The sequence below is a fragment of the Salmo salar genome, chromosome ssa09 (assembly GCF_905237065.1).
Source record: "Salmo salar chromosome ssa09, Ssal_v3.1, whole genome shotgun sequence".
NCBI lineage: Eukaryota > Metazoa > Chordata > Actinopteri > Salmoniformes > Salmonidae > Salmo > Salmo salar.
In genome coordinates, this window is record NC_059450.1 from 4,443,266 (window position 1) to 4,467,660 (window position 24,395).

The 24,395-nt window shown below is 44.2% G+C and overlaps 1 protein-coding gene across 1 annotated transcript in view; it reads right to left on the reverse strand.

The window, feature by feature from the left end:
* Nucleotides 1-24,395, reverse strand: part of ros1 (c-ros oncogene 1, receptor tyrosine kinase) — a 174,823-nt gene that overhangs the window by 18,876 nt on the left and 131,552 nt on the right. Inside the window, exons 16-21 of the mRNA XM_014209994.2 lie at nt 23,064-23,250; nt 21,369-21,459; nt 14,591-14,655; nt 14,124-14,253; nt 7,892-7,989; nt 1,407-1,499 (exon numbers count right to left, since the gene is read on the reverse strand). Coding sequence (XP_014065469.2) covers nt 1,407-1,499; nt 7,892-7,989; nt 14,124-14,253; nt 14,591-14,655; nt 21,369-21,459; nt 23,064-23,250 — 664 coding nt within the window. The remainder of the gene's footprint in view (nt 1-1,406; nt 1,500-7,891; nt 7,990-14,123; nt 14,254-14,590; nt 14,656-21,368; nt 21,460-23,063; nt 23,251-24,395) is intronic.

Here is a 24,395-nt window from a genome sequence, read left to right on the forward strand (position 1 = left end):
TTACTGTTTTCATTAACAATATCGACTTATCTGTAAAATAAAAAATACAGTACCTGCACTTGTATGCCGATGATACTGTTGTGTATGCTATTGCCCCCATGGTTGACCAGGCTCTATCTGAACTACAGTCTACCTTCATTGTATTATGATACTGTTGTGTATGCTGTTGCCCCCATGGTTGACCAGGCTCTATCTGAACTACAGTCTGTCTTCATTGTATTATGATAGTGTTGTGTCTGCTATTAGACCCATGGCTGACCAGGCTCTATCTGAACTACAGTCTGCCTTCATTGTATTATGATAGTGTTGTGTATGCTGTTGCCCCCATGGTTGACCAGGCTCTATGTGAACTACAATCTGCAATCATTGTATTCCAGAAAAACTTTGACCTGAAATTAGTACTGAATGCAGGTAAAACTAAGCATATATTGTTCTCTAGAGCGCATAAAAATATGTTTTTAACCATATGTACTTTGGATGGTGTCCATATTGATCGTGTCAGTGCTTACAAATACGTTATCTGGGGATCTGGATAGATGAAAAGCTGTCTTTAATTAGCATATTGATGAGTTAGTGAAGAAGCTGAGAATAAAAATGGGCTTTTATAGAAATAGAAGAGCCTCTCGCTAAATAGTAGAAAGCAGATTATTCAGTCGATGTTCCTATTGGTCCTAGACTATGACTGAAATTCACATCATCTATATGAATGCAGCTGCCACTTCATTAAAGCCGTTGGATACAGTTTATCATAGTGCACTGGGCTTTATTACCGGCAACAATTTTAGCATTCATCATTGCAATCTCTACCAGAAAGTTGGTTGGCACTCTTTGATGTCACGTCGGTTGATACATGGCTATGTTTTCAGTTATAAAGCCTTTTAACAAAACGTCCCACTGTACCAAACATCATTACTAAACTTTAGACATACGAGTTACCACACCTGGTCTGTGGCCTGAATGTAAAGTGCTATGTCTGGAGAAAACCAGGAAGAGCTCATCGCCCATCTAACACCATCCCTACTGTGAAGCATGGTGGTGGCAGCATCATGCTATGGGGATGTTTTTCAGCTGCAGGGACTGGGACACTGGTAAAGATAGAGGGAACAATGAATGGAGAAAAATACAGACCAATCCTTAATGAGAACCTGCTTCAGAGTGCAAACAACTTTAGACTGGGGTGAAGTTTTGGGACAGTCCCACTCTTTGCATATTTTGTCATGTTTGGATAGAGGTGAAATGTAAATGAGAGAGTGCTGAAATAGCAGTAGGCTGGACTCGACCCATGCTTGCAGCAGTATATTGTACATGTGCTCGAGAGGCAGCAACCCAGACAGCCAGACCATCCCAGACCACAAAAGTAAACCTTCATAGTAGCTGGGTTTAAAGAGTTTGTGTGATGGCAGTACCTGTAAATGTCCCTGGCCATTCCAAAGTCCCCTATCTTGGCCACTCTCCCCTGTCCTTTGGTGGTCAGCAGGCAGTTCCGAGCTGCAATGTCCCTGCAAAGTGACAAGACAAGAAGAACCTTACAGAGGTGAGTGTGTGTGTTCAAATCAAATCACATTTTATTGGTCACGTACACATATTTAGCAGATATTATTGCAGATGTAGCAAAATGCTTGTGTTCCTAGCTCCAACAGTGCAGTAGTATCTAACAATTCACAACAATACACACAAATCTCAAAGTAAAATAATGGAATTACAAAAAATATAAGTGTTAGGATGAACAATGTCAGAGTGTCATTGACTAGAATACAGTAGAATACAGTATGTACATATGAAATTAGTAAAACAGTATGTAAACATTATTAAAGTGACCAGTGTTCCACTATATAAGTGATCAGTAATTCCATGTATATGTACAGTACATAGGGCAGCAGCCTCTTAGGTGCAGGGATGAGTAACCGGGTGGTAGCCGGCTAGTGACAGTTACTAACTTCAGGGCAGGGTACAGGGTTGAGGCCGGCTAGTGATGGCTATTTAACAGTCTGATGGCCTTGAGATAGAAGCTGTTTTTCAGTGTCTCGGTCCCAGCTTTAATGCAACTGTACTGACCTCGCCATCTGTATGATAGTGGGGTGAACAGGCCGTGGCTCAGGTGGTTGATGTCCTTGATGATCTTGTTGGCCTTCCTGTGACATTAGGTACTGTAGGTGTCCTGGAGGGCAGGCAGTGTGCTGCCAGTGATGCGTTGGGCAAACCGCACCACCCTCTGGAGAGCCCTCCGGTTGCTGACGGTGCAGTTGCCATACCAGGCGGTGATATAGTGCAACAGGATGCTCTGAATTGTGCATCTGTAATAGTTTGTGAGGTTCTTAGGGGCCAAACCGTATTTGCGCCTTCTTCACCACACTGTCTGTGGGTGGACCAATTCAGATTTTCAGTGATGTGTACGCTGAGGAACTTGAAGCTTTTCACCTTCTCCCCTGCGGTCCTGTCGAGGTGAATGTAATATGGCGCCTGTCACAGTATCCACAGAAGGTGGCGCCCCTCCTCGGTCGGGCGGTGCTCGGCGGTCGTCGTCGCCGGCCTACTAGCTGCCACCGATCTATGTTTCTGTGTCTTTTGGTTTTGTCTGTCTGATCCACACCTGTTTCTTGTCTGTCATTAGTTAGGTTATTTAGTGTGTCTTTTCAGTTCAGGATTTCGTGCGGGATTGTTTTATGTCAACTCTGGACAGTTGTTAGTGAGTGCTGCGCTCATTGTTATATATATTTACCGGGCTGCGCCCCGTGCGTCTTTTGTTTTGGGAACGTGTTTTCCCTAGTTGAATTTATGTGCGCCCTGTGCTTTCGGCTTCTTGTCTTGTTCCCGGATTTTCTATTAAAACCCACTATCACTCCGGACCTCTGTCTCCTGCACCTGACTCTGCCTCTCTATTGATCCTGTTAATCGTGACAGCGCCAGAGGAGGCGCCTGAGGAGATGGCTGCTTTATTACGACCTCCTAACCAATTGTGCTATTGTGTGTGTCTTTTCCCGTATTTGTAACTTATTTTGTACATAATGTTTCTGCCACTATCTCTTATGGGGTGGCAGGTAGCCTAGTAGTTAGAGCATTGGGCCAGTAACCTAAAGGTTGCTAGATCGAATCCCCGAGCTGACAAGGTAAAAATCTGTCGTTCTGCCCCTTAACAAGGCAGTTAACCCACTGTTCCTAGGCCGTCATTGTAAATAAGTAAATTATTGTAAATATATATTTTTTTCTTTTTAAGGGGTGGATCAGCTTTAATATTGCAGATAGATTGTTGCTTCCATCAATGCAACTGTCTGCATCATTTCCAATCCCCCAAGACAAGGGGTGGCGGTCTGTGTATATTTGTAAACAACAGCTGGTTCACGATATCTAATACTAATATAAAGTCCCTAGGTTTTGCATCTCATGAAAAGCTGTAGACCACACAATATACCAAGAGAGTTTTCATCTATATTTTTCGTAGCTGTCTATTTACCACCAAAAACCGATGCTGGCACTAAGACCACATTCAAAAAGCTGTATAAGGCCATAAGCAAACAGGAAAACGCTCATCCAGAGGCGGCGCTCCTATTGGCCAGCGACTTTAATGCAGGGAAACTTAAATCCGTCTTACCTCATTTCTACCAGCATGTTAAATGTGCAATCAGTGGGAAAAAAAACTCTAGACCACCTTTACTCCACACACAGAGACGGGTACAAAGCTCTCCCTCGCCCTCTATTTGGCAAATGTGACCATAATTATATCCTCCTGATACCTGCTTACAAGCAAAAACTAAAGCAGGAAGCACCAGAGACTCGGTCAATAAAGAAGTGGTCAGATGACGTAGATGCTAAGCTACAGGACTGTTTTGCTAGCAGAGACTGGTATATGTTCCGGGATTCCACAGTGACCGTACGTACATATCCCAACCAGAGGCCATGGATTACAGGCAAAATCCACACTGAGTTAAAGGGTAGAACTGCTGCTTTCAAGGAGCGGGACCTTAACCCGAATGCTTATAAGAAATCCCGCTATGCCCTCTGATGAACCATCAAACAGGCAAAGCATCAATAGAGAACTAAGATCGAATTGTACTACACCGGCTCCGATGTGGCAAGGCTTGCAAACTATTACAGACGACAAAGGGAAGCACAGCCGAGAGCCGCCCAGTTATACGAGCCTACCAGATGAGGTACACTACTTCTATGCTCGCTTCGAGGCTAGCAACACTGAAGCATGAGAGCATCAGCTGTTCTGGACGACTGTGTGATCACTCTCTCCGTAGCCGATGTGAGTAAGACCTTTAAACAGGTCAACATTCATAAGGCCGCAGGGCCAGATGGATTACCAGGACGTGTACTTCGAGCATGCGCTGACCAACTGGCAAGTGTCTTCACTGACCTTTTCAACCCTTCCCTGACTGAGTCTGTAATGCCAACATGTTTCAAGCAGACCACCATAGTCCCTGTGCCCAAGATCACTAAGGTAACCTGCCTAAATGACAACCGGCCCATAGCACTCACGTCTATAGGCATGAAGTGCTTTGAAAGGCAGGTCATGGCTCACATTGACACCATTATCCCAGAAACCCTCTCCAATTTGCATACCACCCCAACAGATCCACAGATGATGCAATCTCTATTGTGATTGTCTCCACCCCCTCCAGGTGTCGCTCGTTTTCCCCAAGGCACAGGGTTTTTCTTTGTGGAGAAGGACAAGACCCTGCGTCAGTGCATTGACTACCAGGGTCTTAGTGATATAACGATCAAGAATCGTTATCCCCTACCACTCCTCTCCTCGGCCTTCGAACCACTCCAGGGAGCCACCATTTTTTCCAAACTGGACCTTCGGAATGTCTACCACCTGGTTTGGATACGCGAAGGAGATGAGTGGAAGACAGCCTTTAATACAGCCAGTGGACATTATGAGTACCAGGTCATGCCGTTTGGACTCACCAACACCCCTGCTGTTTTTCAGGCTCTGGTAAACGATGTGCTCCGGGACATGCTAAACCGTTTCATGTTCGTTTACCTTGACGACATCCTGTTTTTTTCCTGGTCTGCCCAAGAACACGTTCTTCATGTCAGACAAGTCCTTCAGCATCTCCTGGAGAACCAATTGTTTGTGAAGGCCGAGAAATGTGAGTTTCACCGCTCAACAATCTCCTTTCTGGGATATATCATTGCTGATGGAAATGTCCAAATGGATCAGGAAAAAGTGAAAGCGGTGGTGGAGTGTCCTCAGCCTATGTCCAGGATGCAGTTGCAACGTTTCCTGGGGACCGCTAATTTCTACCGCCGTTTCATTCGGGGCTACAGCACTCCGGCGGCCCCCCTCTTGGCACTCACCTCTCCCAAAGTACTGTTCACATGGTCTCCAGCGGTTGACAAAGCCTTTGTGGACCTGAAACATCGGTTCACCACAGCACCCATCCTCGTCCATCCGGATCCATCCCGTCAATTTGTGGTAGAGGTTGATGCTTCTGATGTTGGAGTGGGGGCCATCCTGTCCGGCAGAGAGGAACTATGACATTGGCAACAGAGAACTCCTGGCTGTCAAGTTGGCGCTGGAGGAGTGGAGGCATTGGCTGGAAGGACCAGAACAGCCCTTCGTGGTCTGGACCAACCATAAAAATGTGGAATATCTCCGTACAGTCAAGCGCCTTAACTCCAGGCAGGCCCGGTGGGCTTTATTGTTCACCAGATTCAACTTCACCATTTCCTACCGCCCCGGGTCCAAAAATGTGAAGCCGGACGCCCTCTCCTGCATATACAGTTCCTCTGCCATACCCTCGGTCTCCGAAACCATTCTCCCTACCTCATGCCTTGCTGCTTCAGTGGATTGGGGTATTGAAACCTTGGTTCGCAAGGCCCAACGTTCCCAGCCGGAACCTGAAGGGGCCCGGCTAACCGGTTATTTGTTCCTAACTCAACCTGGTCCCGGGTCCTGGAATGGGCCCATTCCTCAAGGCTGACCTGTCATCCAGGTTCCCGTCATACCCTAGCCTTCATCCAACAATGTTTCTGGTGGCCCATAGTGGTTCCTGACGTTTCTGCCTTCGTCACCGTGTGCACTTAGAACAAGACTCCACGGCAAGCACCTTCTGGCCTCCTTAAACCACTACCTGTCCCTCATCGTCCCTGGTCCATATATCCCTCTGGACTTTGTCACTGGGCTCCCTCCATCTGATGGCAACACTGTCATTCTGATGGTAGTGGATCGATTCTCCAAGGCCGCCCATTTCCCTCTCCCCAAACTACCCTCTGCCAAGGAGACGACCCAGCTTATGGTGCAGCACATCTTTCAGATCCATGGACTCCCGGTGGACATGGTCTCTGACCGGGGTCCTCAGTCCTTGTCTCAGTTCTGGAATGCGTTCTGCACCCTTATTGGGTCGTTGGCCAGCCTGTCCTCCAGATTTCATCCCCAATCCAAAGGCCAGTCGGAGCGAGCCAACCAGGACCTAGATACCACCCTGAGATGCCTGGTCTCAACCAACCCCACTACCTGGAGCCGATAACTGGTCTGGGTGGAGTATGCCCTGAACACCCTTCTCTGTTCGGCCACAGGACTCTTTCCTTTTGAGTGCTATTTGGGGTATCAACCTCCACTCTTCCCGGAACAAGAGCAGGAGGTCAGCGTACCCTCGGCCCCTTCAGTTGGAGTCCCGCAAATTGGCCCCCCATTTCATTGGTCCTTTTCCCATCCCCGTACCCTCCTTATTCACCCTACCTTCCTTTTGTCTAGGATTAAGCCCATGTCTCACAGTCCTTTGTCTTCTGTTTCTAGGCTCATCCCTCCCCCTGGGTCATTGATGGCCAGCCAGCGTATACGGTGAGACGCCTCCTGAGGGTTCAACCACGGGGCAGGGGTTTGGGAGGGTTATGGTTATTTTATTTTTCTGGCACCACTCCATCAGGGCCCTCACCTCCTACCTGTTGGCTGTCTTGTCATTGTTGGTCATCAGGCCTACTACTGTTGTGTTGACTGCAAGCTTGATGATTGACTGCGTGCGTGGCCACGCAGTCATGGGTGAACAGGGAGTACAGGAGGGGTCTGAGCATGCACCCTTGTGGGGCCCCTGTGTTGAGGATCAGCATAGTGGAGGTATTGTTTCCTTCCTAGACCACATGGGGGCGGCCCGTCAGCAAGTCCAGTACCCAGTTGCACAGGTCGGGGTTCAGACCCAGGTCGCGAGCTTAATGATGAGCTTGGAGGGTACTATAGTGTTGAAGGCTGAGCTTTAGTCAATAAACAGCATTCTTACATTGCTATTCCTCTTGTCCAGATAGGGCAATGTGCAGTGTGACTGTGACTTTTTGTGAACTTTTTAATAAACTGGCCAGTGAGTGCACGTGGACACCCATATGTTGTTTTAGTTTGAGAAAGTGTTTGCAATTGTTTGAGAGGGTGTTAATGTGGGGGACTGTCTTTGTGTGTGTGTGTGTGTTTGTGCATGCGTGCGCACGTATGTGTGCTGGTATGTATAAGTGGGTAAAATGAGTTTGTGTGTGAGAAAGAGTATGTGTCTGTCACTGCATATTGTGCTGGTTTGACTATATGTGAACACTATGTGCACACACTTACACTATATATACAATAGTATGTGGACACCCCTTCTAATTCATGGATTTGGATATTTCAGCCATGGTGTATAAAATTTAGCACACCGCCATGCAACCTCCATAGACAAACATTAGCTGTAGAATGGTCTTACTGAAGAGCTCAGTGACTTTCAACATGGCACCGTCATAGAATGCCACCTTTCCAACAAGTCAGTTCGTCAGATTTCTGCCCTGCTGTTATAGCAGCAAATGGGGGACCAACTCCGTATTAAGGCCCATGATTATGGAATGAGATGTTCGACGAGAAGGTGTCCACATACTTTTGGTCATGTAGTGTAAGTCGTAGGTTTTTCTACCATAGTAGGCCTACCGGTGTATAAACTGGTTCTCCTCCAGGTATTGGCATCCCTGTGCAATATCTCTGGCCACGTTGAGCAGGTCCACCATGGAGAGACTAGAGGGGTGCTCCTATAGAGACATACCAGACAGAGAGGGAGAGATCAGACTCATACATACAGAGAGACAGATACAGAGATACAGACAACTAGGGACCACGTTGAGCAGGTCCACCATGGAGAGACTAGAGGGGTGCTCCTATAGAGACATACCAGACAGAGAGGGAGAGATCAAACTCATACATACAGAGAGACAGATGCAGACAGACGGATGTACTGAAGAGCAGAGCAGCCAAACACTTTTGTTGTTCTTTTGTTAGCTTTCAGACTGAAATATTTCAGTCTACTCAATAAAGTACCCCTACACTAAAAAAAAGAAGGTTATTAAGGGGTTCTTTGTCAGTGGTGACCCTGCTGAAGAGAACAGCATACATTTCAAGCTGGTCCATCCTGGTCTATTTTTTTTTTATTTAACCTTTATTTAACCAGGTAGGCTAGTTGAGAACAAGTTCTCATTTACAACTGCGATCTGGCCAAGTAAAAGCAAAGCAGTTCGACACATACAACAACACAGAGTTACACATGGAATAAACAAACATACAGTCAATAATACAGTTGAAAAAAAAGTATACAGTCGTGGCCAAAAGCAAGCATTTCATAAGCGTCAAAGGCTTTTATTGACAATTATATGAAGTTGATGCAAAGAGTCAATATTTGCAGCGTTGACCCTTCTTCTTCAAGACCTCTGCAATCCACCCTGGCATGCTGTCAATTAACTTCTGGCCCACAACATGACTGATGGCAGCCAATTCTTGCATAATCAATGCTTGGAGTTTGTCAGAATTTGTGGGTTTTTGTTTGTCCACCCACCTCTTGAGGATTGACTACAAGTTCTCAATGGGATTAAGGTCTGGGGAGTTTCCTGGCCATGGACCCAAAATATCAATGTTTTGTTCCCCGGGCCACTTAGTTATCAATTTTGCCTTATGGCAAGGTGCTCCATCATGCTGGAAAAGGCATTGTTCGTCACCAAACAGTTCCTGGATGGTTGGGAGAAGTTGCTCTCGGAGGATGTGTTGGTACCATTCTTTATTCATGGCTGTGTTCTTAGGCAAAATTGTGAGTGATCCCACTCCCTTGGCTGAGAAGCAACCCCATACATGAATGGTCTCTGTTGGCATGACACAGGACTGATAGTAGCGTTCACTTTGTCTTCTCCGGGCAAGCTTTTTTCCAGATGCCCCAAACAATCGGAAAGGGGATTCATCAGAGAAAATGACTTTACCCCAGTCCTCAGCAGTCCAATCCCTGTACCTTTTGCAGAATATCAGTCTGTCCCTGATGTTTTTCCTGGAGAGAAGTGGCTTCTTTGCTGCCCTTCTTGACACCAGGCATCCTCCAAAAGTCTTCACCTCACTGTGCGTGCAGATGCACTCACACCTGCCTGCTGCCATTCCTGAGCAAGCTCTGTACTGGTGGTGCCCCGATCCCGCAGCTAAATCAACTTTAGGGGACGGTCCTGGCGCTTGCTGGACTTTCTTGGGCGCCCTGAAGCCTTCTTCACAACAATTGAACCGCTCTCCTTGAAGTTCTTGCTGATCCAATAAATGGTTGATTTAGGTGCAATCTTACTGGCAGCAATATCCTTGCCTGTGAAGCCCTTTTTGTGCAAAGCAATGATGACGGCACGTGTTTCCTTGCAGGCAACCATGATTGACAGAGGAAGACCAATGATTCCAAGCACCACCCTCCTTTTGAAGCTTCCAGTCTGTTATTTGAACTAAATCAGCATGACAGAGTGATCTCCAGCCTTGTCCTCGTCAACACTCACACCTGTGTTAACGAGAGAATCACTGACATGATGTCAGCTGGTCCTTTTGTGGCAGGGCTGAAATGCAGTGGAAATGTTTTTTGGGGATTCAGTTGATTTGCATAGCAAAGAGGGACTTTGCAATTAATTGCAATTCATCTGATCACTCTTTATAACATTCTGGAGTATATGCAAATTGCCATCATACATACTTAGGCAGCAGACTTTGTGAAAATTAATATTTGTGTCATTCTCAAAACTTTTTGCCACGACTGTATATACAGTGTGTGCAAATGAGGTAAGATAAGGGGGGTAAGGCAATAAAATAGGCCATAGTGGCGAGGTAATTACGATATAACAATTAAACACTGGAGTGATAGATGTGCAGAAGATGAATGTGCAAGTAGAGATACTGGGGTGCAAAGGAGCAAAATAAATAAATAAATACAGTATGGGGATGAGGTAGTTAGATTGGCTGCTCTGACTGCTGGTAAGTGAAGTGAGTGAAGGAGATAAGAGTCTGCGGCTTCAGCGATTTTTGCAGTTCGTTCCAGTCATTGGCAGCAGAGAACTGGAAAGAAAGGCGGCCAAAGGAGGAATTGGCTTGGGGGTGACCAGTGAAATATACCTGCTGGAGCGCGTGCTTCGGGTGGGTGCTGCTATGGGGACCAGTGAACTGAGATAAGGCGGGGCTTTACCTAGCAAATACTTGTAGATGACCTGGAGCCAGTGGGTTTTGCGACAAGTATGAAGCGAGGGCCAGCCAACGAGAGCGTATAGGTCGCAGTGGTGGGTAGTATATGGGGCTTTGGTGACAAAACAGATGGCACTGTGATAGACTGCATCCAATTTGTTGAGTAGAGTGTTGGAGGCTATTTTGTAAATGACATCGCCGAAGTCGAGGATCAGTAGGATTGTCAGTTTTACGAGGGTATGTTTGGCAGCATGAGTGAAGGATGCTTTGTTGCGAAATAGGTAGCCAATTCTAGATTTAATTTTGGATTGGAGATGCTTAATGTGGGTCTGGAAGGAGAGTTTACAGTCTAACCAGACACCTAGGTATTTGTAGTTGTCCACATATTCTAGGTCAGAACCGTCCAGAGTAGTTATGTTAGTCGGGCGGAAGAGTGCGGGCAGCGATCGGTTGAAGAGCATGCACTTAGTTTTACCAGCATTTAAAAACAGTTGGAGGCCACGGAAGGAGAGTTGCATGGCATTGAAGCTCATCTGGAGGTTAGTTAGCACAGTGTCTAAAGAAGGGCCAGATGTATACAGAATGGTGTCATCTGCATAGAGGTGGATCAGAGAATCACCAGCAGCAAGAGCGACATCATTGATATATATATAGAGAAAAGAGTCGGCCTGAAAATTGAACCCTGTGGCACCCCCATAGAGACTGCCAGAGGTTCGGACAACAGGCCCTCCGATTTGACACACTGAACTCTATCTGAGAAGTAGTTGGCGAGGCAGTCATTTGAGAAGACAAGGCTATTGAGTCTGCCGATAAGAATGCGGTGATTGACAGAGTCAAAAGCCTTGGCCAGGTCGATGAAGACGGCTGCACAGTACTGTCTTTTATCGATGGCGGTTATGATATCGTTTAGGACCTTGAGCGTGGCTGAGGTGCACCCATGACCAGCTCGGAAACCAGATTGCATAGTGGAGAAGGTACGATGGGATTCAAAATGGTCGATGATCTGTTTATTAACTTGGCTTTCAAAGATTTTAGAAAGGCAGGGCAGGATGGATATAGGTCTATAACAGTTTGGGTCTAGAGTGTCTGCCCCTTTGAAGAGGGGGATGACCGCAGCAGCTGTCCAATCTTTGGGGATCTCAGACAATATGAAAGAGAGGTTGAATAGGCTAGTAGTAGGGGTTGCAACAATTTTGGCGGATAATTTTAGAAAGAGAGGGTCCAGATTGTCGAGCCCAGCTGATTTGTAGGGATCCAGATTTTGCAGCTCTTTGAGAACATCAGCTGTCTGGATTTGGGTGAAGGAGAAGCAGTGGGGTTATGGCAAGTTGCTGCAGGGGGTGCTGAGATGTTGGCCGGGGTAGGGATAGCGAGGTGGAAAGCATGGCCAGCAGTGGAAAAATGCTTATTTAAATGATCGATTATTATCATAGATTTATGGGTGGTGACAGTGTTTCCTATCCTCAGTGCAGTGGGCAGCTGAGAGGAGGTGCTCTTATTCTCCATGGACTTTACAGTGTCCCAGAACTTTTTTTAATTAGTGCTACAGGAAGTAAATTTCTGTTTGAAAAAGCTAGCCTTAGCTTTCCTAACTGACTGAGTATATTGGTTCCTAACTTCCCTGAGAAGTTGCATATCGCGGAGGCTATTTGATGCTAATGCAGAACGCCACAGGATGTTTTGTGGTGGTCAAGGGCAGTCAAATCTGGGGTGAACCAAGGGCTATATCTGTTCTTAGTTCTACAGTTTTTGAATGGGGCATGCTTATTTAAGATGGAGAGGAAAGCACTTTTGAAGAGCAACCAGGCATCCTCTACTGACGGGAGGATGTTAAAAGTTAATTTGTGGAATTTCTTTCCTTCTTAATGCATTTGAGCCAATCAGTTGTGTTGTGACAAGATAGGGGTGGGTATACAGAAGATAACCCTATTTGGTAAAAGACCAAGTCCATATTATGGCAAGAACAGCTCAAATAAGCAAAGAGAAGCAACAGGCCATCATTACATGAAGGTCAGTCAATCCAGAAAATTTCAGTCACAAAACCCATCAAGTGCTATGATGAAAGTAGCTCTCATGAGGACCGCCACAGGAAAGGAAGACCCAGAGTTACCTCTGCTGCAGAGGATAAGTTCATTAGAGTTAACTGCACCTCAGATTGCAGCCCAAATAAATGCTTCACAGAGTTCAAGTAACAGACACATCTCAACATCAACTGTTCAGAGGAGATTGCGTGAATCAGGCCTTCATGGTCGAATTGCTGCACTACTAAAGGACACCAACTACAGAAATGATTTCACCGCAATCTGAGACGGTGTGTGGAAAATCCTTTATTGCACTTTTTGAGGTGGAGCAACCCATGAGACAGATAATATTTTTAGTTGAGCTAGATTAGTAGCAGCAAGAGAAGGTGTTGGGGAAAAAATGGTGACATAAAGTGGTTTCTGTAAGAATTACAGGGGGGGACAGTTACCCCGGGGCCTAGTTACCCCACCCTTAAAGGTACCGACCAGTACCATGTACGTTTTTTTTAATGAGGCAAGTCAGTTGAGAACAAATTCTTATTTTCAATGACGGCCTAGGAACAGTGGGTTAACTACCTTGTTCAGGGACAAAACGCCAGATTTTTACTTTGTCAGCTCGGGGATTCGATCTTGCGACCTCTCGGTTACTAGTTTAATGCTCTAACCACTAGGCTACCTGCCATACCGAACAGTGTTTGACATAAGCGCATCTTTAGTATCCTATTATTATAGTAACTGTAGAACCTGTCATTGGCTCTACCTGGATCCAAAAGTTTCTGCATGAAAGGGATTTATAAATGGAAATCAAAAGGGTTCCCCCATAGGGACAGATGACAAAATCCTGCAGCCAGTGGGTTCTTCATGATAGGGTTCTATGCAGAACCCAATTTGGTTCCCCTACAGGGACAAAACAAAGAACCTCACCATGGCTCCTTGTGAGAGGGTTCGATGTCGCACACAAAAGGGTTCCCCCATAGAGACAAATTACAGACTGTCCAACTCTATTGGTTCTAATCTTTAAATTCAGTTCACTAGCAATTCAGTTCACTGGCAACCAAGAGGTTTGGAGTTCAAATCCTAAAATTGACTCCCAATTAATCAGAATACTGCAGCATACTGTCCCTTATAGCAATAATATCTTAATCCAGCTCCTAAAATACATAAAATGTTTGTATATTTACTGTATTTTCACGACAGCCAGTAGCAGGGACATTTTTAACAGTGTAATGAAGAACCCTCTGGTTATAGCAGTGTAATGAAGAACCATACAGTATCATTGGTTATACAAAGAACCAATATAAAAAGGTTCTCCACAGCCCAAAAATGTGTTCCCCTACAGGGACAAAATTAAGAACCCTTTTTTGGTACTGACTAGTTTATCCTAATGAAGGCAAGCAAAGATCCACAACCAAGACTAACAAAGAACACATTGTAGCTTGTGTATTTGGCCCTCTATGTGCATGCACCTTCTTGTTACATTTTGGCAAACGTAGTCAAACACACTTTTCAAGATTTCAGAAATATCTGGTCCAAGGTACCATATCCTGCTGTTCTGAGCAAGACACTTAGGGCAACATTTTCATGTCGCAAAAATACCTACGCTGTGAACTAAAGTAATAATGATATCAACTAACATACTGTTATAATTTAAATGTACGGAACAAGCAAGCAACTCAACTGACCAGTCTGGGCCGCGTCTCTCTCAGGAAACTCTTGAGGTCTCCTCCAGCCATCAATTCCAGTAGGATGAAGCGTGGCAGGGCCTGAAGACTCACCCCTATACACCGCACTATGTTCTGGTGGCTGAATTTACTGCAGAGGAAGAAACAGAGAAAAGAGTGGGGGAAGGAATAGGGAGAAAAGGGTGAGGGAGGATAGGGAATGAGGGAAGGAGCAAGGAGAGAGGGGGAGGAAGGGAGGAGAGAGGAGAGAAGAAACAAGGGAGGAAGAAGGAGGAAAGAGAGAGTGATGGATGAGGGTGAAGGAGAGGGGGAAGGTGGGAGAGGAGGGTCAGAAATAAAAAGTTTTACATGGTTGATGAAGAATGGTCTGCCATGGTAGAAGCATGTTTGTAATATGTCTTCAACCAAAAGCTTGTATGTGTGTGGGTGAGACTGTGTGTGAGTTTGTCAGTACTTGTGTGTGTTACCTGATAATGAGAGCCTCCATGAGAAAGTCGAGCTCATCCTGCTCAGAGCACACCTCAGGGAGTGTCTAAATTAGACGTACACAGAACATACAATGAGGACATTCAGAAAGAACATAGACAATGTCTTGCAGTACTAGGGATCAATCTACACAATGGGGCTAATTTATCAACATATGCTTAACACTAGAACTTCTAAATCAGTCATTTGGACTGCTCATGAATTATTTATTTTTACTACTCTGACATTTTTTAGTCATGTACCCCTAAATAAATCTACACTGAGTGTACAAAACATGAATAACGCCTTCTGCACCCCGCCCAATCAATCCCCCTTTTTCCCTCAGAACAGACTGAATTCTTGAAATGAATCATGACATATCTGATGCATATTCTTCTGATTTTGAGCCTCAGCCTGAGTCTACAACTCCGAGGCATAAGCACAAAAAAAAAACTGAACGGTGCGCACTGAGCCACCAAATGAAACGGTGAGACAGGAGGGAGAAAGGGACAGCTTGGACAAAACAAGCCAGTGACTATGCTACATGACGATTATCAGAATAAAACGTCATCACTGAGGGAGCAGGCCCTACATCTCAAGCAAAAGACAACATCAGAAACGCACTCACAAGCTTTTGTTGTTGATGTGACATGGACATGCTCCAACTGATGCCATTGCATGAAAAGGCACACCATGTAAGGACGAGCTGACAATAATTTACTATTTCTGACTGCTGTCATATCAACACTTATGTTCATTATAATTACATTATTGCTTTTGTGCAGATTTTCACTATGTATCAAGCACACTTGGCACTTATAATGATGTTTAGGCTACGGACGTTTCCATCATTTGACCGCGCGTCTTGCTGACCGTGAGTCTTGGTGGTTGGGGTATTGGTTATTTTGCCGATATGAAAATGTGCTATTACCACGTTCCAACACATGCTTTCTGTTTCATAGATGTAACAAAGACACTTGAAACACTTGAATCTTTTTTTTTTACATATAGCCTACAGTAACATAAACTAATGACAATACTATTGTGTTATCTTCTTGGTGACGGGGCAGTATTCGGAAATTCAGATGAATAACGTGCCCAAATTAAACTGCCTGCTACTCGGGCCCAGAAGGTAGGAAATGGATATTATTAGTAGATTTGGATAGAAAACACTCTGAAGTTTCTAAAACTGTTTGAATGATGCCTGTGAGTATAACAGAACTCATATGGCAGGCAAAAACCTGAGAAAAAATCCAACCAGGAAGTGGTTGTAGTTTTTCAAGTGATTGCCTATCCAAACTACAGTGTCTGTGGGGTCATTTTGCACTTCCTAAGGCTTCCACTAGATGTCAACAGTCTTTGGAACCTTGTTTCATGCTTCTACTGTTACCGGAGAGAGAATAAGAGCTGACTCAACAAGTGGACTGCCTGAGTCAATGAGTTGTTTACTGCGCAGGCACAAAGGCGCGCCGTTCCTTCTTTTTCCTCTGTAATGAATACGCTATTGTCCGGTTGGAATATTATCGAATATTTATGATAAAAACACACTAAGGCTTGATTGTAAACATGCTTTGACATGTTTCTACAAACGGTAATGGAACTTTTTGACTTTTCGTCTCGGGTTTTGCGCTCGCACATTATGCCTTTGGAATAGTGATCTGAACGCGCAAACAAAACGGAGGTATTTGGACATAAATATGGAGTTTATCGAACAAAACAAACATTTCTTGTGGAAGTGTGAGTCCTGGGAGTGCATTCCGATGAAGATCAGCGAAAGTAAGTGAAGATTTATAATACTATTTCTGAGTTTTGTTGACTCCAGAACTTGGCGGGTAACTGTATAGCTTGCTTTGATGGCTGAGCTCTGTAATGTGCTTTCGCCATAAAGCTATTTTGAAATCTGACACAGCGGTTGCATTAAGGAGAAGTGTTTCTATAATTCTTTCAATAACTGTTGTAAATTTTATCAACGTTTATGATGAGTATTTTTGTAAATTGATGTTTTGGGAGGCAAAACATTTTCTGAACATCACGTGCCAATGTAAAATGGGGTTTTTGGATATAAATATGAACTTTATCGAACACAACATAAATGTATTGTGTAACATTGAGTCCTGGGAGTGTCATCTGATGAAGATCGTCAAAGGTTAGTGATTTCTGGTTTTTGTGACGCCTCTCCTTGCTTGGAAAATGGCTGTGTGGTTTTTCTTGTCTCGGCGCTGTCCTAACATAATCTAATGTTATGTTTTTGCCATAAAGCCTTTTTGAAATCAGACAATGTGGTTGGATTAACGAGAAGTGTATCTTTAAAATGGAATATTATAGTTGTATGTTTGAGAAATTTGAATTATGAGATTTTTGTTGTTTTGAATTTGCCGCCCTGCTATTTCAATGGCTGTTGAATAGTGTGTCCTGCAGGTGGGACGCTAGCATCCCACATGTCCGAGAGAGGTTATTTGAAATAGTTTTGTATCGTATTCTAATGTCACCAAAGACCTTCATAAACACTACCAAATTCTAATTTTTGTCATAGCATATACAGTGCCTTGCAAAAGTATTCACCCCCCTTGGCAGTTTTTTCTGTTTTGTTGCATTACAACCTGTAATTTAAATTTATTTTTATTTGTATTTCATGTAGTGGACATACACAAAATAGTCCAAATGGGTGAATGAAATGAAAAAAATTACCTATTTAAAAAAAAATCCAAAAAATTCAAAACGGAAAAGTGGTGCATGCATATGTATTCACCCCCTTTGCTATGAGGCCCCTAAATAAGATCTGGTACAACCAATTACCTTCAGAAGTCACATAATTAATTAAATAAAGTTCACCTGTGTGCAATCTAAGTGTCACATGATCTGTCACATGATCTCAGTATATATACACCTGTTCTGAAAGGCGCCAGAGTCTGCAACACCACTAAGCAAGGAGCACCACCAAGCGGCACCATGAAGACCAAGGAGCTCTCCAAACAGGTCAGGGACAAAGTTGTGGAGAAGTTCAGATCAGGGTTGGGTTCTAAAAAAATATCAGAAACTTTGAACATCCCACGGAGCATCATTAAATCCATTCTAAAAAAGAATATGGCACCACAACAAACCTGCCAAGAGAGGGCCGCCCACAAAAACTCACAGACCAGGCAAGGAGGACATTAATCAGAGAGGCAAGAAAGAGACCAAAGATAACCCTGAAGGAGCTGCAAAGCTCGACAGCGGAGATCGGAGGATCTGTCCACGTAACCACTTTAAGCCGTACACTCCACAGAGCTGGGCTTCACAGAAGAGTGGCCAGAAACAAGCCATTGCTTAAAGAAAAAAATAAGCAAACATGTCTTGGTGTTCGTCAAAAGGCATGTGGGAAGAAGGTACTCTGGTCAGATTAGACTAAAATTGAGCTTTTTGGCCATCAAGGAAAACGCTGTCTTGCACAAACCCAACACCTCTCATCACCCCAGGAACACCATCCCCACAGTGAAGCATGGTGGTGGCAGCATCGTGCTGTGGGGATGTTTTTCATTGGCAGGGACTGGGAAACTGTTCAGAATTGAAGGAATGATGGATGGAGCTAAATACAGGGAAATTCTTGAGGGAAACCTGTTTCAGTCTTCCAGAGATTTGAGACTGGGACGGAGGTTCACCTTCCAGAAGGAAAATCATAATACTAAAGCAACACTTGAGTGTTTAAGGGGAAACATTAAATGTCTTGGAATGGCCTAGCCAAAGCCCAGACCTCAATCCAATTGAGAATCTGTGGTATGACGTAAAGATTGCTGTTCACCAGCAGAACCCATCCAACTTGAAGGAGCTGGAGCAGTTTTGCCTTGAAGAATGGGCAAAAATCCCAGTGGCTAGATGTGCCAAGCTTATAGAGACATACCCCAAGACACTTGCAGCTGTAATTGCTGCAAAAAGTGGCTCTACAAAGTATTGACTTTGGGGGGTGAATAGTTATGCACACTCAAGTTTTCAGTTTTTTTGTCTTATTTCTTGTTTGTTTCACAATAAAAAAATATGTTGCATCTTCAAAGTGGTAGGCATGTTGTGTAAATCAAATAAAACCAAACAAATCTATTTTAATTCCAGGTTGTAAGGCAACAAAATAGGAAAAATGCCAAGGCGGGGTGAATACTTTCTCAAGGCACTGTATGCAAGTATTAATTACACTGTTAGAATTTTGCAGTCAGAATGACTGCCATTAGCTTGAAGGGGCCTCGAGGCCCAGCAGTCTTAGTTTTTTATTTATATATATATATATTTGTCTCGATGAAAAATGCATACCGGTATGCAAAACCTGTGAGATTTCTCAAACTTTACTTCTTACCTGTCGTGAACCGTGTGACAAGCTCCAGGTTTAAACTTCTACGCATGGTCTGCATTCCATAGTAACTCAAATAGGCTACATGTCCCAAATTATAGCACACCTTGTAATACGTTAGCCTAATATGACCCACTATTGCTAGCGATCCTTAGGATCGACCACACAAACGTGACAGAGAAAGAAAAAGGTAAACCAACGTTGTAATTGAATTATGCAAAAAATGTTAAGGAAACTAACACTAAAGTGTCAGTAATGAATGTATGGTGTATAAGTGACGGTGGCTACGGTGATATGCTAATATGCTTCAGTTTGCTGCCTTATGACTGGTTTCACATTTGTCTCCAGTGACCATAAGGTAAAATATATACTGCTCAAAAAATAAAGGGAACACTTAAACATCACAATGTAACTCCAAGTCAATCACACTTCTGTGAAATCAAACTGTCCACTTAGGAAGCAACACTGATTGACAATACATTTCACATGCTGTTTTGCAAATGGAATAGACAACAGGTGGAAATGATAGGCAATTAGCAAGACACCCCCAATAAAGGAGTGGTTCTGCAGGTGGGGACCACAGACCACTTCTCAGTTCCTATGCTTCCTGGCTGATGTTTTGGTCACTTTTGAATGCTGGCGGTGCTTTCACTCTAGTGGTAGCATGAGACAAAGTCTACAACCCACACAAGTGGCTCAGGTAGTGCAGCTCATCCAGGATGGCACATCAATGCGAGCTGTGGCAAGAAGGTTTGCTGTGTCTGTCAGCGTAGTGTCCAGAGCATGGAGGCGCTACCAGGAGACAGGCCAGTACATCAGGAGACATGGAGGAGGCCGTAGAAGGACAACAACCCAGCAGCAGGACCGCTACCTCCGCCTTTGTGCAAGGAGGAGCAGGAGGAGCACTGCCAGAGCCCTGCAAAATGACCTCCAGCAGGCCACAAATGTGCATGTGTCTGCTCAAACGGTCAGAAACAGACTCCATGAGGGTGGTATGAGGGCCCAACGTCCACAGGTGGGGGTTGTGCTTGCAGGACGTTTGGCATTTGCCAGAGAACACCAAGATTGGCAAATTCGCCACTGGCGCCCTGTGCTCTTCACAGATGAAAGCAGGTTCACGCTGAGCACATGTGACAGACGTGACAGAGTCTGGAGAAGCCGTGGAGAACGTTCTGCTTCCTGCAACATCCTCCAGCATGACCGGTTTGGCGGTGGGTCAGTCATGGTGTGGGGTGGCATTTCTTTGGGGGGCCGCACAGCCCTCCATGTGCTCGCCAGAGGTAGCCTGACTGCCATTAGGTACCGAGATGAGATCCTCAGACCCCTTGTGAGACCATATGCTGGTGCAGTTGGCCCTGGGTTCCTCCTAATGCAAGACAATGCTAGACCTCATGTGGCTGGAGTGTGTCAGCAGTTCCTGCAAGAGGAAGGCTTTGATTCTATGGACTGGCCCGCCCGTTCCCCAGATCTGAATCCAATTGAGCACATCTGGGACATCATGTCTCGCTCCATCCACCAACGCCACGTTGCACCACAGACTGTCCAGAAGTTGGCGGATGCTTTAGTCCAGGTCTGGGAGGAAATCCCTCAGGAGACCATCCGCCACCTCATCAGGAGCATGCGTTGTAGGGAGGTCATACAGGCACGTGGAGGCCACACACACCACTGAGCCTCATTTTGACTTGTTTTAAGGACATTACATCAAAGTTGGATCAGCCTGTAGTGTGGTTTTCCACTTTAATTTTGAGTGTGACTCCAAATCCAGACCTCCATGGGTTGATAAATTGGATTTCCATTGATTATTTTTGTGTGATTTTGTTGTCAGCACATTCAACTATGTAAAGAAAAAAGTATTTAATAAGATTATTTCATTCATTCAGATCTAGGATGTGTTATTTTAGTGTTCCCTTTATTTATATAAACCAATTGTCATTTATATTTACAATCCCCTTATCCAAACGACTTACTAATTTACCTAGCTGTTATCAATAGCTCTTATCAGTTAGTAAATTACAGTGCATGGAGAATGGTGTTATTTATATAGGGAAAAAATACACTAGATTTTGTTCCACTTGGAACTGTATTCATCATTTCCTCGTGCATAAAGGTGGTGAAATTATGAGGTAATTAAGTGAAGGTCAGAATTCGGCTCAACTGAAGACACACCGCCACAATTTCATTTCTTTGATCTCCACCCCAAACTAATAGTGGGTGAATAGCATGCTGTTCTCATGCTTAAGTTCAAAGACATAATTCGCATTTAGAGAAAAGTGCATAAAAAGGGAATTACATTCCATTTACGCAAGCTTAACTCGGGTCGGAATTCCCCCCTTATTGAATAAAATGCTCATATGTACAAAATACACACACATTCTTGCTGATACTCGTGATGTTTGAGGCCCTGTATATTCTGTCTGTAAGTTGCTTGTTTGTTTGTTGTTTTGCTTGTTTGTGTCAGGGCTCACCTTAACTGCTACTTGCATGGGACTGGGCTCTCCAGGTATCCCCACTGCCATCCCTTCATACACCTCACCGAAGGCACCATGTCCCAGACCCCTACACATACACACACACACACACACACACACACACACACACACACACACACACACACACACACACACACACACACACACACACACACACACACACACACACACACACACACACACACACACACACACACACACACACAGCACTTAGTAATCTTTCTACAGTTGAGGTCATTGATTACTGAGTGGAAGGAAAGTGGGCCTATGGACAGTATGTGCAGCAGGTGGCTAGCTTAGCTTTTCACCGTGATGTCAGAGAAGGTTACAGTACATCGGAAGTACTGACGCCTCCAACCAATAAATGCCATGGCTTTCAGGGGTCACTGGGTCAGCTGTAATGTTGGTGCTTTGTGAGAACATTGCAATGGGTTGGTACAGGCAACTACCGTCTGTGTAATATTTAAAAAAGGTTGATCGGTTTTCAGATATTTGGAAGACATTTCTGATTTTAGCATGGAAGTCCATTTTACTGAATTACTTTACTTTGCAAAGCAGAAGGAACAACTGACATTCCACTCAATGGCAGCAGAAGATATGCTTTCTGGTCCTGTGTGGCTCAGTCGTAAGAGCATGGTGTTAGCAAATCAAAGGTCTTAGGTTCAATTCCTGCAGGGCTCACAAGCTAAAAATGTATGCGCTCCCTGTACTATGAGTCGTATAAACGTGTCAGCTAACCCTGCTGAAAAAAACAACATAGACCAGCATAGGCTTGTGACCAGTCTTCATAGTGTTTTTGTTGGTGACCAGCCTTCGCTGTGTTTGGGACATTGGTGACCAGCGTACCAGCATCAAGTCACATTATGCTGGCCTGTAAAGTGATCTCTAATTCCTTTTGGATTTCAGCCTGAGTGTAGATATCCAACAATTGGAACTTTTATTCACCCACAATCTGCATTCATAATGACTGCCAGGGTTAGAAAGATGAATACATGAAACTACCTAAACAATCTCAACTGGAACAACCATTTCAGTAATGGGTAAAATATGTCCAACTAACAGATTTGGATTCGTTTAAAACAGGGATGGGCAACTTTGATGGGGGTGGGGGCCACAAAAAAACAGAACCCATCATGAGGGGCCACAGTGGCTCTTGGTCTACGCACCCACATCCATACAAATTGGCCGCCAGTTGCCCATCCCAGGATTAGAAAAATGTATGTTATATCTTTGTGGAGCATAAGAGAAATTCATTGGTTTATTCATCAATCAATGTACATGCAAAAACACAGACATTGAAACAAACAATTCTAAAAATCAGCAATAGTGCATGCTAAGAAATATGATGGAGAATGTGAGAATCCACTCTGACTGGATTCTAATAGGAATTAAATATCACTTTGCAAGCCATCATATGTGACTTGATGCTGATTTTGCTTTAACTTATGCTGGTCACAAGTGCCCAAAACACAGCAAAGGCTTGTCACCAGCAAAAAACAGTTGGTAGATCATGGCACTTTCAATGTCAGGATAGAGGGTTCAATTCTCGTGACCAGCCATACGCAAAACCTTTATCCACGCTTGACTGTAAGTTGCTTTGGATAAAAGCATCTGCTAAATGGAATATATTATATTGAAGTTGTTTATGACAATTTTTACAGGCTAGTTTACCTGGTGAGGGAGATATTGCGTCGGGGCACCTCTTTCAGGTCGTTGACAGAGGCGGTCTTCCCAGCGAAGCAGTAGTTGGGGTTGTAGTCGGTCATGATGGTGGAGGCCCTCAGCTTGCTCAGTTTACAGTCTGGGCTCTGGAGCTCCAGCTGAATGGACTGTAGCTCTATGTGCTTCCGTCTGTACACTGCATAGACAAGAATATTAATATATTATGAGGAAACATGGACAGATATGTGAAGGGATGTAAAATATGAGCAATGTTGGCATCCTGGATTATTTTTCACATAAATTGAAAACAGTCATTCCCCTCCATTTGCAGTGCCCTTGTATGTTGTATTATAGTGTATTGATTTTGTGTATTCTGTATGGCAGTGGTTCTCAACCAGGGGTACTAGGACCACTTGGTACTTGGCCTATCCACAGGGGATGCTTGGGAAGACTTATGATACCATAAGCCTACAGGTAAAATGCACATGATGGGGTACTTCAGGGGTACTACGGGCAGAGCTAAATTCAGTTGGTGCTACAGTAACTGAAAAAGGATAGGAAACACTGCTGTATGGTGACCTACATTTTTTTTATCCATGCCAATGGAAAATCAAGTTATTGTATCGTGAAGGTTTCATGTCTCTAGGATCAACTGAAGTCATTCAAAACCACTTGTGCATTTCACTTAATATGTGGTGATACTGTAGATCTGAAAACGAAGCACTATTTTAAAAAACTATTAAAAAGTTGATACGTTTTTTTCAAAATGTGAGCAGGAAGACATACATACTTATTTGCCCACTCTTTAAATGGAGTATATTTTATTAAGGCTTCATAAATAATAAAGCCTCCATAAGACATTTAGAAGGCTTGTTTTTTTCCCCTCTTCAAACTACACACAATACCCCATAATGACAGGTTTTTAGAAAGTTTATTACAAATACAAAACTGAAGTATGATATTTACATAAGTATTCAGACCCTTTACTAAGTACTTTGTTAAAGCATCTTTGGCAGCGATTACAGCCTCAAGTCTTCTTGGGTATGACGCTACATGCTTGGCACACCTGTATTTGGGGAGTTTCTCCCATTCTTCTCTGCTAATCCTCTCAAGCTCTTTCAGGTTGGATGGGGAACGTCGCTGTACAGCTATTTTCAGGTCTCTCCAGAGATGTTTGATCGAGTCCAAGTCCGAGCCCTAGCTGGGCCACTCAAGGACATTCAGATACTTTTTACGAAGCCACTCCTGCATTGTCTTGGCTGTGTGCTTAGGGTCGTTGTCCTGTTGGAAAGTGAACGTTAGCCTCAGTCTGAGGTCCTGAGCGCTCTGGAGCAGGTTTTC